Consider the following 16544-nt stretch of genomic DNA (forward strand, 5'->3'; position numbering starts at 1 on the left):
TTAAAAATGACTAGATATCTTCTCAGGTAGGAAAAAATGTCCCTTTACAGAATGACATTGAATAAAATAAAGTTCAATTTAAACATATAAGATTACATTACAAAAACTAATTTAGGACATCAAGAAATTACAAAGAGCACATCCTTTGATTCAGACAGACACAAATCCCAATCTTAGTCTTCACACTTGTGTCACTCACTATAGGAAAATCACTTACTCTTTTCAAGGTGTTCTTTTCTTACCTAAGAATAGGGATATTGAATTGCAAAATTTCTGGCACAGAGTATAGATTCAATAAATATCTTAAAATAATGAGAAATAATTTAAGAATTTAAGAACCTGAAATGTTTCATATATGGCCCCAAAGTAAGTAATCTATTTCCTGACATCTGATTGGACTAGTTCTCATATTTCCTTAATAACTCATGTAAATTCTTTAATAATGCACTTTAAAATACAAATTCAATTAGTAATTCTCAGATCTAGTCTGAACATTTGTGTTGGTATTCTGGAAATAGCAATTTTCCCTTAAAATACTTGCGTTAAAATAACTTTTTTTTTAGTATGGAGTCATTTTTCAAAATATCTTTTAGTTCTCTTCAAAATTTTATATTTATATTCTCCCAAACTCACTCTATAATTGCAAAGTTAATTTCAAAACTATACATATACCTTGTTTCAGAATCTAAAAGAAACGATCCCAGATTTTATCAAGAAAAATATCCAGGCAAGAATAGCAACAACAATAACAGCAATTGCTGAAGTATGAGAGAATTTGGACTACCAGATGTTAAGATACATTACAAAATAATAACAATTCAGGCTAGATGGTACTGCTCTAATTATTTAAAAACATACATTAGAACAGAATAAAAATTCTAGAAATATAACCTAGCAAATATATCTAGTATACAATGAAGAGTTTATTTTAAATCAGTGAATAAAAGAAATACTTAATAAATCATTATATTAGATATGTGGATGATATAAAAAAACTGAATTTGAATTTTACATAACCTCCAAGAGAAACATGAAATTTAAATGCATTTCTAATAAATTCCCTTCTTACCAGAGAGCTAATCATTTCAGACATTATTCTCTGCCTTCCTCCAACTTCTCACACTTGTTTCTTCAACCATCATTTGGCTAAAGACCCACGTCACACTTCACTAAGACAAGGAAAGCTGTTAGAAACACCTTTCTACACCTGACGTATCTTCTACCTGTTTTCCACTGAGAACAGAAAGTTCTGAGTCTAAAATATAGTGGTCTAAAGGATACACTCCTGATTACCCCTTGTCATTTTCTTTATTGTGAGCTTACTCACACAATAACTTGCCACTATTCGTTTATCAGTTTACTTGTTTTGTTTTGTTTCTTGACATCAGCTCTACGAGAGCAGGGATCTATCTTTTAACTGTTGTACCCCAGAACCTCACACTCAGTAAGTTTTAATGAATGAACAAGAGGACTAAAAAATAAACCTAAACATGGGAGTTCCCGTTGAGGCTCAGCAGGTTATAAGCCTACTAGTACCCATGAGGAGGCAAGTTCAATCCATGGACTCGCTCAGTGTGTTAAGGATCCAGCGTTGCTGTGAGCTGTGCTATAGTTCACAGACGTGGTAGATCTGGCATTACTGTGGCTGTGGAGTAGACCTGCAGCTGTGCTTCCAATTTGACCCCTAGTCTGGGAACTTTAATTTCTGCAGGTGCAGACCTAAAAAGCAAAAAAAAAAAAAAAAAGTAAACCTAAACAAATTAAAGCATGAAAAAATTAGGAGAATACATTTTTAAATCTCTAGCTGTTAAGCATGTAGTATTAACTTTTTAAAATCATGAAACTAAGAGGAAGAAATACAATAATTGGAAGATCTGATTATATAAAATTGAAAAATTTTCACGTCATAAATTGTGCGAATATATTACATATAAATACTATAAAGGTATAAAAATGCTAAAAGTCATAAAAATAGAGATAACAGGCACAAAGTTAATAATTAATAAACATAATGGTTATTACTAATCAGTAAGCAATACATTAATAGAAAAATGGACAAACAAGATGAGAAAGGCAATTTATAAAATAAATACAAATGGCAAAGTAAATACACATACAATAGGTGCATTTGAAAAAAAAATGGGTTCCCATTTTTAACTATCAAATTTATAAATAGTAAATAATGAATAATAATCAGAAATGAGGAACGTGTGAGGAAACCACAATTCTCTTGTAAAACTTTAAAGTGCAAATTGAATCAATTTTTTAAAAAGAGTAAAATGTTTATCATAATCTTTTAATATATGCATACTTTTTAGCCTAGATCTCCAAATTCTGATAAAGGAAATAAAATGAATACACCCAGAAAACTGTGAACACAGAACTAGCATTATTAATGTAAGCAAAAAAGAGAAAGAGCCTACCTGTCAAAAATAAACATTTCAATAAATTATATTTCCCAAGTAAAAATATATTATAGCCATAAAAATCACATGAAAACTTCTTAGAGATCTTCTTTTCTAGCTAACTTTAATTGTCACTCTATTTTTAGTTATTGTTGCTTAATAAGTTTTAATATTTGGTAGGTCATATGAGTACCCTTTTATTACTCATATTTTTCTCTCAAAATTTTATCAGCTAGTCTCATGCATGTATTCTTTTAAATTAACTTCTGAATTATTTATTCAATTTTAATAAAGAGCAAATTTCTATGTAAATTATAATTAATTAAGATTAATTTCGAGAGAATTTACATCTATTCAATATTCTCTCTAAGAATATTGTTTCATTACTTATTTCATTTATTGGTCTTCTATTAGAATGCCTTTTTCTTTCTTCTCGGCTTTTAAAAAGTCCTCTTGTTCTTCTCTTCCAGAGAAAGACTTTACTGACGTTGTCAGCGATTTTTTTTGTTCAGTTCAGTGGGGACGCCTTATCTTACCTGACCTGTCCACATCATCTGACCTGTTAATCTTTGCCTCTTAAGCTTCCGAAGAGGAAAAAAATTAAACTGGTTTTAATAGCTGCCTGTATTTGTGCTTATTTTTTATTTCTGATAATATAATTAGAAAATGTACAAGCAGATTCCTTCAAGACCCATAAACACTCTAAATTTTATGTTAAATATGGTCTTTACCATTATAACTTTATATTATGATTCATAATTCAATTGTCTTTTATTATATCAATTCAAATTTAGGTTAAAGACCATCTAATTACTCCTAAGAATTCAATATGTCATTCTGGTTGTTTAGTTTATAACTAAGGAAAATGTTATAAAGTAAAGATTCTTGAAATGAATAATTGTAACACTTAAAATAACTATTAATACAAAGTTAAACTTTTAAAATCTTACCTTTCCACATAAATACTCTTGCTGGTTCCCAAAGCATACAGGCTAGTCAGTATCCTGTAACATGACACCTGTACATCTTCCACTAAGGAAAAGAAAATCTCATTAAAAAACCCCACATGCTATTGATACATTCATTGTCCTGAGAAAGCGAAGGCTAAAAACAAAATTCCATATTAAAGGCATAATAATATTTCAATAAAAGAACAAATACATATAAAAGGAAATTTAAAAGCTTTTTCTCAAAGTCTTTTCTTGAAGGAGCTGAAATCATTCTAAAGACTCATGCTTTGATTGTAAGACAACATTATCAGAAAAAATTTCTTAATAATTTTCTTTAGCTATAAGAATAAAGGATTTCTTCAAGAATAAAACTAAGCACGAGAATATCCAGGAGCAGAGGTCAATTTTGACTCCTGTTTCACAGGTACATAAAGACTGTATCTTTTTACTTTAATTCTCACATGAATAAGAATGAGAATTCTGGAAAATGGGGTGCATCATTTATTTCTGAAACAACCTGAAATTCAAGGGCATAAGTCACTCTTGCAGTTTTTAAAGCTAGAAAAATCAAGTAAAACCTTATCAATGATCTCTGATCCAATAAATCATGTTCAGCAGGCAAAGAAATCTAAGACCCTTGGATTTCTAATGCCAGCTCTGTTACCATTTCTTGGAGGACACACCATGACATGAATGGAGAAATCACTCCTGCCCTCCATATTTGTTTCTATGTCCTCACGGGGTTCCCACTGGTTCAAGCAGTGTCAATGTCAGTGTCTTGAAACTAGCGATTGTCTGATTTGCTGTTTAGCACAGTGATTTTTACACAGAGCTGCATTTTGCCTGTGAGACTTTCAACACTGAGTGACTAAGTGGCTGCAAGTAATACACACTGGACCATTGCTAGACAAGCGATTATACCTTCTCTCATGTTTATAATAGCAGGAGAGTAAGAGATTAGGTTATGCGATATTTTTTTCCACACAACTTTGGGCATCCAGTGGATATTTTTAATAGCTCAGAATTGTAGCTGATAGCAGCTGAGGAAATCCTCTATGAAAAGAGACTGGAACCTACAAACAAAAGATGTGGGCCACCCTAGTAGATCAATTATTTGGACACAGATATTTTCTCAACAGTCTCCATATTTATTGGTAGGATTGCTTGTGGAAACAATCTACATCAACTCAAACCTAACTTGAAAACATTTAATGCTGCATGTTCTATGATGAAAACTGAATTAGAAAATTTCCATGGAAAGAGGCATCATAGAAATAGTACAATTTGAAACTTGTACTTCAACAATGTGGAAGTGATTGTCCATAACCACTACCTTCCTGGTCCCTTCTGTGAATCCATGTGATCCAGGGATCTAGGTCTATAAGGATAGTTTCTATAACTCAAAAGTCAACCTACAATGTTCTGGGGGGAGGGCATTTTCATGTATAAAAAGTGTCTGTGTAACCTAGATGATGTGGCTGTTACAATTTCTGATTGTACTGTTTAGATAATGAAACTCTAAGTAATAGATTTACATACATATTAGATCTTCTCCGAACTGATGCTGGCCAATATGCTCAAATAATGATGACAGCATTGGCAACAGAGCCACCGTGGTATAATTGATAATCTGAGTAACACCTTTGGGTTGGTTTCGGGTGTGGGTGAACTGGCCCTGCTTAAGATTCTCCATTGTCTTCTCCAGATCTTCTGCGGCATTGTCCAGGAATGCTCTGAGGGCACTTTTAACACTCTCCAGGCCAGTCTTCATCACCGTCCTAGTAAGTGAAGAAGGGAGAACTTGTATCTTGTGAGAGGAGCACATGAAATACAAATAGAATCTGCTTCTCCATTATGTTTGTCCATGATGACATTCACTCAGCCAAATAAGTTTTTTTTTAAATCCACCTTCAAATAATTTTTTTCTATATACCTGACATTCTAGTAATATCACTGTAAATGCATAACCTTTCTTTCTTTTTTAACTGATGTATAAATGATTTATTTTTTTTATTTTTTAGTCTGTTTAGGGCTGCACCTGCGGCATACGGAGGTTCCCAGGCTAGGGGTCGAATCGGAGCTCTAGCCGCTGGACTAGGCCACAGCCACGGCAATGCCAGATCCGAGCCACATCTGCAAACTACACCACAGTTCACAGCAACTCCAGATCCTTAACCCACTGAGGGAGGTCAGGGATTGAACCTGCGTCCTCATGGATAATACTCAGATTCGTTTCCACTGAGCCACGACAGGAACTCTGAAGTATAGATGATTTAAGACGTTGTCTTAATTTGCAAAGTGATTCAGTTATTCATATATTTTCTTTTTTATATTCTTTTCATTATGTTTTATTACAGAATATTAAATATAGCTCCTTTTACTATATAGTAGCTTGCTGTTTAGCCATCCTATATATAACAGTTTGTATCTGCTAATCCCAGACTATGACTTTATCTCTCTTCCCCACTTTCCCCTTTGGCAACCACAAATCTCTTCTCTAGGTCTGTGAGTCTGTTTCTGTTTCATAGGTAAGCTCATTTGTGTCATGTTTTAGATTCCACATATAAGTGATATCATATAGTATTTTGTCTGGCTTACTTCACTTAGTATGATAATCCCTAGGTCCATCCATGTTGCTGCAAATAACATTATTTCATTCTTTTTAATGGATGAGTAATATTCCATTGTATAAATGTACCACATCTTCTTTATTCATTCATCTGTCGCTGGACATGTAGGTTGCTTGCATGCTTGGCTGCAGCAAACATTGAGGTGCATATACCTTTTCAAATTATAGTTTTCTTCGGATATATGTTCAAGAGTGGGATTGTAGGATCATACAACAACTCTATTTTTAGTTTTCTAAGGAACCTCCATACATAATCTCAAATCCAACAAAACTAGAATGTTTTCTGAGGCAATGGTGTGAAAGAAACACGTGATGCTGACTAAACCAAGCTACCAAATGACACAGATGTATATACATATATATATTTACTTTAAGAGTAGCAATCAAGTCTTCTCTAAACAAGCTTCTGAAGACTGAGCTTTGCACAGAAGTAACATGCTAAAGCTGCTATTTCTGGTAGAAAATGAAGGTGTATAATAGAATCTCCTTCCTTCATTTATTATATAAAACACCTCAAATAAAATTTTAGACAAAAAAATGGATAATCCACAGTATCAAACAATATTCTCTGTAGAAGACTCTGAGGAACTTTTATTTAGATGTATCTCGGAAAATACATGAACTAAATGTATGCCTTAAAGGCTGAATCAAGCATGCCAGCTAAATTGATTTTGCATTTGGATTTCTGGTCATGCTGATGGTAGAGCAGAGTAGAATGTGCAGAGACTTGGAAATTAGTCTACTTCCACACTTACTATGATGAACCTTAAGCTTCACTTGACTTAGCCATCGATGAAAAATAAAACCCCATGTTTCCTACAAAGTTAAATGTTATGACAAACATGGAGCACAAGTATCACCCCTTGAAGCTAGTAAAACCTCTAGTGTTGTAGCTCCTCATTTTTACCTCACATGATGTGAGTCCCAATTCCACCCTCAATTACGTACTTAGCTGCTGAAAAGTTACTTGAAATCTAAATAACAATCTGCATAACATAAAAAAAACAAAATGCCATTGTATTACTAAGTTTACTAACGATTATCTTTTCACCTATACTAAAGTTTTCAGAATTCCAAAGAATAAAATCAAGACACTAGGGTCTTCTTAGTATTCTTATATATCATAATCACACTCAGCAATTTAGACAAAAACATATCCATTTACCTTGCGTCCAAAGTCTGACCCAAAATATGAAGACAGTTGACAATTGATGTTGCGTCATTTCCTAAAGAGGAAACAAAATGCTGTATCAATTGCCCTGAGAATTTTCCAGTGTTCATCTTTTCTATTAATATCTGTGTTCCAAAAATTAGTCCAGGGCACAACTCAATAAGGATAACTCAATTCAGAAGATTTTCTGATAATCAAGTTTAAAATCATGCAGTTTTTCTGCTTAAAAGTGGTTATGCAAATGTAAGTAGAAAAGCAATAAAGCATGTCTCATCAAATAGCTGACATACTCAAGAAGCATTCAAAGCACTGCACCAGGCTAGAGAGTTTTAACGGGATTCTTCAACTATATTCCCCTCTCCCACACCAGTTTATCTTATTTCTAAATCTTATTGTATGCCAGCTTTTTAAGTCAGTGGATATCATTTGCGAAATGAAATGGCCTAAAAGTCTAATAAACTTAATTCCCTTTTAATTACCCCCAAGTATGTCTGCTTTCTTATTGCATTCAACTGCATGAATATGAATTAATCTGCCTGAATTCAACTGCTTTGACATGAACTAATTGGCCTGCATGTTGTTGGTCTTTGGTGAAAAAGAGGTGCCAAACAATTATGTATAAAAAAAGCCTCAGAGGCTAAAGAAGTTAAGTGTTACTTATGAGATATTTGAAATGGGGGCTGCTTTTGAAAATATGATGAAATTCAGTCATTTTGATTAGCATATTTTATCACAAAAGTGCAGAAGTATGAATATGTACATTTTACCTTGTGATAAGGATGAAGAATATATGAATCCAATGAAACAAAGATATTTGATCACTCACGATATAGTCTGACACCACTACTTTGGCATTCCATACCTCCCTCTATGCAATAAATATAGTCATTTCCTGGTCCTTAGCTTAACAACTCCTATTTGAATGTGAGTTTTTAAAAATTTGAGCATTTTGTATTCTTTATACATAAATGTACCCTAAAACAAGTGAATTAAATCTACATGGAAATCAATACAACTGCCTTAAAATGTAGGCACACACCAATTTAGTGAAATGGCACAACTAAGGAAATAATAAGGTATTCATTGCTGAGACTCTGAGTTTTTTCAGAAAATGTTCCATTAATCTTGTGCTCTGAATCTTAGAACTTTGGGTAATTATGAAGACAAAGTCAGCAGAAGGGCAAAATTTGTCCTGCCTCTGTCTATTGATAGCCCCCTACCCCTAATAGGGCTTCTACTGTAGCTCTTAGAAGTATTACGCATTTAGTTGTTCATTCACTCAATAAATACATGTTAAATACCAGGCACTCTTAAACTTCTAGTAAACAGCAAAATAGCATCCTCAAGGTACTTGCTTTTATATTTTATTTTATGGCCACATCACTGGCACATAGAACCTCCTGGGCCAGATAGTGAATCTGAGCCACAGTTGTGGCAATGCTAGATCCTTCAACTCACTGTGCTGGGCTGGGGATTGAACCCTAACCTAGGCAGTGACCCGAGCCACTGCAGTTGGATTCTTAACCCACTGAGTCATAGAGAGAACTCCAGTACTTGCATTTTAATGAGGGATATAGATGATGAACCATTAAGTGAAGCCGAAATCATATGTGATAGAGTGTAACAGAATACCAGGCCACAATAAACATATACAAAGCTGGGAAGAGGGACTAGAGCAACAGGATAGAGTGGTAGGGTGAGTGGTCGTGAGGCCCTGCCCAAGCAGAGATTTGAATGAAGGGAAGGAACAAAGCATGCACAGGTCTGGAAGAAGGGCCCGGGCAGGGGAAACAGCATGTGCAAAGGCTCTGGGCAGAAAATGTTCCAGGCAAGGAGGTCAGGATGGCTGATGTGGGCAGATTGAGCGGAAGAAGGAGGGTATGACGTGGAGAGGAGGGGAATCAGGTTCTAGGCCTGGTAACCAGAGCAAGAACTTTATTTTTTATTTTATTTACATTTTGTATAGATTTACAATGTTTTGTCAACTTCTGCTGTACAGCAAAGTGACCGAATTATACATACATATACATTCTTTTTCTCATATGATCTTCCATCATGTTTCATCACAAGTGATTGGCTATAGTTCCCTGTGCTACACAGCAGGACCTCATTTTTTAGTGCAATAGGAAGACATGATTAGATTTTGAACAAAATGTGAGCTGATTTACAGTTTAAAAAGATTAATTCCAATGTGCCAAATTCTGGAAGGGCAAGAGTGCAAGCCAGAGAGGAAGCTATAGCAGTAGTCTGGAACCTTCAGCTTGACGATGACAGATCTGGATTAGGACATGAGCAGTGAAGAAATTAAGAATATATTTGAGGAGTTCTGGTCATGGCACAATGGAAAGGAATCAGACTAGGAACCCTGAGGTTGTGGGTTTGATCCCTGGCCTTGCTCAGTGGGTTAAGGATCTGGCGTTGCTGCCGTGAGCTGTGGTGTTGGTCACAGATGCGGCTCAGATCTGGCATTGCTGTGGCTCTGGCGTAGGCTGGCAGCAACAGCTCCGATTAGACCCCTACCCTGGGAACCTCCATATGCTGTGGGTGCGGCCATGAAAAGACAAAAGACAAAAATTAAAAAAAAAATTAAAAAATAAAATATTTTAAAAAAGAATATATTTGAAGGTTCTGCATAAGGACTTGAGTGTTGGGGAGAGGGAAGGAAGACAACATCATCCCACTACTATTTGAGCGAGCAACTGTGTGAGCAGTTGGGTGAATGGTTATATGTATGATTCAATGAAGTGAGAGAGAACAAGCGAGGGAGCAGAATGTGGAGGGGTGGAGGGTGGGAGTTGGCCATTCTGCTTTCAACAGGTTAAGTGTGATGGGCCTATTCATCTGAGGCAGAGATGTGAAATAGGCAACTGCAGGGCAGAAATCTGACTTAAGCTTTGGGCATTGCAAGCATATGGATACTTTTTAAAGTTATAATTTTTAAAGTTGTAATTTTAAAATTAGGTGGCATGAGCATAAACGTAGAAGCAGAAAGGTCCCAGAGTGTCCAATGTTTGGAGGTAAAAAAGGCTATGGGGGTGCAGCAAGAAGGCCCAGGAGGAAGAGAGGACATAAAGTACATACAAGTCTCCTGCAAACAAATTCAGCACCAAATCAGAGAGATGGGTCTCTCTTTCTCTTCCTAGAACTCACAGTTATACCAAATCTTCATGGAGATTATCAGTCTTTGCACTTGGTCCTGAGCCTACCCATACCTTTTTCCAAAAGGAGATGGAGGTATTTTAAACTTCCATTTTATAAGCTCCTGGGGTGTTATTTTTGTTTGCTTTCTTCCCTGATGTAGCCCAGCACCTGAATAGTACCTGGCAAACAGCAGGTGCTCAATTAAATATTGGTGGAATGACTGTGGGATGTAAGCAGAAAAGGGTGCCAGTGGCCATACAAGTTCTGTGGGTCCAATGAGAATGTGCACAGTGCATATGAGATTCTTGTGATGGTTAAAGTCACAAAACTGTAAGCTCAATCAGTCTACACATTTTGGTGCAATTCCAGAACAGATGCAGTACAACTTTAAATGCATACATCTCACTGTAAAAAATGGTGGGAAAAGGACCCTAAGAAATGCAGGAAAAGTACTCATTGAATCTTCGGCATTTTAATGGGTGGACCAAGCAAAAGAATCAATTTTATTGGCACTTGGCATGGTAAGAGCCTAAAGTAATGGTGAGTCTTGAGATAAAGCATGCAGTGAGTAAAGCTTTTAAATACAATAGTAAGCTGAAAATGGTCCTTCTTAAGGCTAGCCAAGTCACCATAATCAGAACTGTCAATCATGCTATTAATAAGAAAAAAAAGGGCTAGTCGAAGCATAGTAAGATGGTAAAATTTTAAAGTGATGATTATATTTTCAGGAACTTAACTATATGTAGCTTCTTAACTGCTTTTAATATAAAAACCAAAAGTTTGATACTTTCAGCTCATGTCTTTTCTATATTCAAACTATTTCTTTTGCCTTCAAATATTCCTCTCATTACCTCGAAACACTAAGAGAAGCACTTATGAATCACCTACTTATCTTTAAGATTGTGTGTTTTTGCATCTGTGTGTGAGCATAAAAGGGATTAAAATCACAGCTCATACCTGAATCTAATTAACAATAGATAGCGAGCACTGGATTTTTAAAAACATTACCAACTCTCATAAACTAATACAACTTTCTAAATAATAACAAAGCTAAGAGTCAAAATATTATTTTTGTATTTTAATCCCAATTGCTTTATGGTTTTTAATATAAGGCTTCTATAATTCACGGATTTTCAATGTTATGCAAAATTTGATATATTATGTACCACCTCTATCTCATAATGTGATATAGTGTGTATTCTCAGACTGTTGCTTTCCTCTGAGAAAACAGTAATACTCATTCTCATATTTATTTTTCTTTACTTTTCCAACATGATATCTGACATAATATCTCATTATATTCTCTTCTTTGAAAAAAATGATTAATCTTGGAAAAATCCTCATTAATAACATGAGATAAAATTATCCTAAAAGGTGAAATTTCTCTTAAAATTATGAGGAGTGAGAAACTGAACACTGCCAGAGATTTTATTACTTCGGTAGCCAATGATATTGAAAAGAATACCGAAACTGAAATTTGGTGTTTCAGAAGTTTCAGTTAAACTGAGGGTATATTTTAGATAATTACACATTCTATTCATTTGTCTCAAAGTCAGGGAATGCTCTCAGAGTGATCTGTTGAAATGAAATGAAGTATCTCTCTCTCTAATATGATCTTCTGATGCTATTTTCATTAGAGGTATTTGAGTCTGGTATTTACTCTGCATAAAAATCAGGTCTTTTTGGTATTGTTTTGTTTTTCTTTTTTGGCATCTCCACAGCACATAGAGTTCAGGGCTAGGGATCAGATCCCTGCTACAGGTGCAACCTATACAACAGTTGTGGCAACACTGGATCCTTAACCCAATGTGCTGAGCAGGGATCGAACCTGCATCCTGGCACTGCAATGATGCTGCTGATCCCATTGCACCACAGCGGGAACTCCAAGAATTAGGTTATTTTTTATACAGCAAATCTAATCCAGGAAGCCCCTTTACCATATATATTTTCATAAAACTACATAATTTTCAAGTCAGATAACACCTTAATGATCCTCTAGTGATGAATAAAAACGACCAGCAAGAGTAGCAGATTAAACCATTAAATTCTCAGCATAGTGACACATTCAGTTCTCACATACCTCAGAGATTCTTAGTGCTTTAAAATGACTTTCCTTTCATTATATGTGTCCTATTTAACAAACACAAGAACTTTTTAGGGATAACACGATCATATACAGCTGTTCCTCAGTATCTGCAGGGGACTGGTTCCAAGACCCTCTCCCAATACCAAAATCCAAGGATGCTTAAGTTCCTGGTATAAAATGGTATATAAAATTTACATATAGCCTACATACATCCTCCTTTGTGCTTTAAAGCATCTCTATATTACTCAGACCATATAATACAATGTAAATGCTCTGCAAATATTTGTTGAGGCATGGTGAATTCAGGTGTTGTTTTTTGGAACTATCTGGAATTATTTTTTTTCAAATGTTTTTGATCCCCAATTATTTGACTCCATAGATACACGACCTACTTATATAGAGGGGTGACCATACTAATTTTCTAGTATCTCCTAATACAAGATAGCTCCTCATTTAAATACACGAATAGGGTTGAGACAGGGAACAACAGAAAAATCAATGTAAACATCACTTTTTTTTAATCAGGGAGAGATACCAATTGATAGAATTCACTATATTAACTTCATTTACTATTAAAACTCTTTTTAAAATAACATTAAGGTTTAGGCACCAATGTATTAAATCAGTCATACTCACCTGAGCCGGGGGGAAACAAATATTTTAACTAGACCTACTGCTTCATTTAAACACAGGTTAATTCCTGTCCAGTATTCCTGAAGCTAATATTGGAGCTATATTAATTTTATGAAATTTTGAGTTCTAGCGTCACTGAGGTCAGTCAGAAGAGATACTGGATTATGATGCTCGTTATGCTTACAAAATGCTTGCTGTATTCCAGGCATTCCTAGAAATCTCTCTTGTTATCAAGTCTGGAAATTCTCCAGGAAATCTGAGTGATCTCTGGATAATTTAGCATCTTGCTAATACATTAAAAATTCACCAGAAAACAGGAAAGTAGAAAACGCCCTTAAATAACTATTTTGTGCTGGACTTCTCAAACAGCTCCTTCAACTGAAAGGATTATTGTTGGTAGAGTTTAATGATCTTGTTCTTTGAAGGGTCATTAATTATGTGTTACTTTCTTTTCAATGTAAGTGCCCTAAGTGTTTTCAGGCACAGCTTAAGGAATTTTTAAAAAAGTGATTCTCATAAATTGTGAGATATGTGGATATTCCATTTTTCTTAATCTCAAGAAAAAAATATAAGGTCTGGGTTATTTGTAAATGTAAGAAAATTCCAAATTGAGAGCACTTATCTCATCATAGCAAGCAATCTGCTGACTTGTCTATCTTCTCTATCAGACTGTTGGCTTCTTAAAGGTAGGACCTGTTTGGTTGACTCATTCAGTCATTAGATATTTATAAAAGAGCTACTATGTGCCAGACTTCCTGTTAGGCTCTGAGGATACGAAAGAAAGAAAGAAAGAAAGAAAGAAAGAAAAAAAAAAAAAAAAAAAAAAAAAAAAAAGCCCTCAAAGAGCTCAGAGTTTTGTACCAGAGAGAGAAGTTAATTAAGTATCATCATGGGTGAATGCATGAAAAGTTGTACACAGCTCTGAGAATGTATACATAATCATTTTCCATTTAGGTTGGAGTTTGAAGAATGAGTAGCTAACTCACCCTGGGTGTGAGGGACTGGAGAGGGGGTGTGAGGTAGGGGGCCCCACATCAGTCAGTAATTACAGCCCGGGCAAAGACCCTGGGCAGAAAGGAATATAACACTATTGAGGAGCAGAGAGAAGGCCACTTCAGCTGAGATACAGGGAGGAAGCAAGAATGAGGATGGAGAATGAGGATGGAGTGGTACACGGGGGGTAGATCAGGAAAAACTAACGTGGTCAGATTAAGAATTCTCATCTTTCTTCTATAGAAATGGGAAGCCACTGGATATACAGGAGTCAATTTAGTTATTTGAGAGGCTGGTGTGTGTGTGTGCTTGGCAGGGTGGAGGAGAAGATATGATTGTTTTAGAGCCCAGTTTAGAAGGGCAAGAGGGGATCCCCTGAGAAAGGTTAGTGTGTTCCAGGAGGAGTGCAGGTGAAAGACACCCATGGACTGGCTGGGAGTGGTAGCAGTGGAGAGGTAAAGAAATCTTCATTTTTTCCCATCCTCATAGCCTAAGAGAATGCCTCCCACACAGTAGAGACATAATAAATGTCTACTGAATAAATGCACAAAATGAGTGTCCCTAAGACACTGGATTTATTTGCACAAGTAAAAATAAATCTTAAACATCAGTGCACCATCACATTCTTATCTGAGTTCTGGTACCAGATTCTCCTTCTTCTAAACAGGACCAGAAGTCCTAAATAGGCTGTCATAGCAGATCTTAAGTATTCTCTAATTGTTTTACAATTAGGCAGTTAGAGAATCAGAATTTCCACTAAGCAAAAGTGAGGGGAAATGGTGGGATTAAGAGCAACACTTTGTTAGTCAACAACGTGACCTTGAAAATGCAAATGGATCCTTATTCCTCCTTGACCTGTCTGGGTCTTACCCAGTCCTAACTGATTTTCCAAAATACAAGAGTTGGCCAACTTGTAATCACCAGCAAGCATTTCAGAATGCAAAAGGGAAGACTCTATATAAAAGAGATGCTCTTTTTCTTACTATTTTTTTTCCACAAAGTTTTTTTTTTTTTGGCTTTTTTGTCCTTTTCTAGGGCTGCACCCGTGGCATATGGAGGTTCCCAGGCTAGGGGTCTAATCGGAGCTGTAGTTGCCAGCTTAGCCGGAGCCACAGCAATGCCAGATCCAAGCCACGTCTGCAACCTACATCACAGCTCACAGCAACACTGGATCCTTAACCCACTGAGAGAGGCTAGGAATTGAACCTGCAACCTCATGGTTCCTAGTCGGATTGGTTTCCACAATGGGAACTTCTGCACAAAGTATTTTAATAGATACTTTACTTGTGCAGGCTATATGGCTTCCCCTTTTCGAAAAACCCTTTTTCAAATTAAAATGAAATGGTTTCAACACCTGAAAAGGAATATATGAGGCATAAAAACCATGATTGATCTCTTTAATTCTCAGCATGCTTCAAGGTGCAGAAGATATTTTAAAGTAAACAGAATGTATACACAAATATGGAAGTCCAAGTTTTGAGAAACCTCGCTTTATGTATTAGAAAAATCTATGAACTAGAGATGAGGTGTGGAGATAGAACTGCAATCTGGCAGCCACTTTGGAATAAATATTCCATTGCCAATCAAACTCAGCTCCCCACAATTACCCATATCAGGACAAGAGTTTTGTCTTCTGGTTTATTTCAAGCCTCCCCCCTTGACTCCAATCCCACCTTCCTGACATGTTTAAGATTGATGTATCTCTTTTTATATCTTTATTTTTGCTCCTTGACACAAAGTCAAGTATTTCTTTGCTAATCTCAACTTTCACTTCTGCCTTAATTTATCCTTTGTTAAGATCATGAGCAATTTTTTGAATTAAGTACAGGGAAAACATTTTCACCATTCACTTTACTGTCTGCCAGAATACAGGGGAAAAAATATAAAGATTGGGTGAAAGAGAAAAGCAGAGATTCATATGTCTATATACATGTGACCACTATATATATGCTCTAAGGTCTCTCTCTTAAGGGAAAATCCATAATGGTATAAAAGTAAATACATGGGTTATACACTTCTGCTTTGATCTGGAAATGGTCCGATTATAAAGACTTCACCATGCATCTGTTTTCAACATCCAAGTCCCCTAGTTTAGTCTGTATGTAATTTGAACTATATAAATAAAAACTGTACAAATAAGACTAAGACTACTTAGATTTGAAAGTTGTAAGGTATAGTTTACATAGCACTTTAACATTCATCATCTCATGAGATTTGATTTGCTCTAGATCTCTAAAGTAGCAGTTGTTTAGTTTAAAAATTAAAAAAAAAAGGCTTAGAGAAGTTAAATCTTTTGTGCAAATCATTTAGCTGGATTAGTTACAAATGTAGGATTTACATATAGGTTTTCTGATTCAAAGCCCATTATTCTCCCTAGGACATCATGTTAACAACTAAAAGCAAGTTATGTAACAGGTAAAGTTTAGATGTCTAGGACTTAAACATGCTAACACTCCCACAAGTCTGTATTATAATATATTTGATTAAGAAAGTCTTCGTGATTTTGATTATTTTACAAGCAAATTGGAAACAATAA

The 16544-nt window shown here is 35.4% G+C and overlaps 1 protein-coding gene across 1 annotated transcript in view; it reads right to left on the reverse strand.

The window, feature by feature from the left end:
- The window catches only part of RYR2 (ryanodine receptor 2), a 754552-nt gene that overhangs the window by 135324 nt on the left and 602684 nt on the right, over window positions 1–16544 (reverse strand). The window contains 3 exon segments of the mRNA XM_021072683.1: window positions 3356–3437; window positions 4895–5133; window positions 7150–7210. Coding sequence (XP_020928342.1) covers window positions 3356–3437; window positions 4895–5133; window positions 7150–7210 — 382 coding nt within the window.

The sequence above is a fragment of the Sus scrofa genome, chromosome 14, assembly GCF_000003025.6.
Source record: "Sus scrofa isolate TJ Tabasco breed Duroc chromosome 14, Sscrofa11.1, whole genome shotgun sequence".
Classification (NCBI taxonomy): domain Eukaryota; kingdom Metazoa; phylum Chordata; class Mammalia; order Artiodactyla; family Suidae; genus Sus; species Sus scrofa.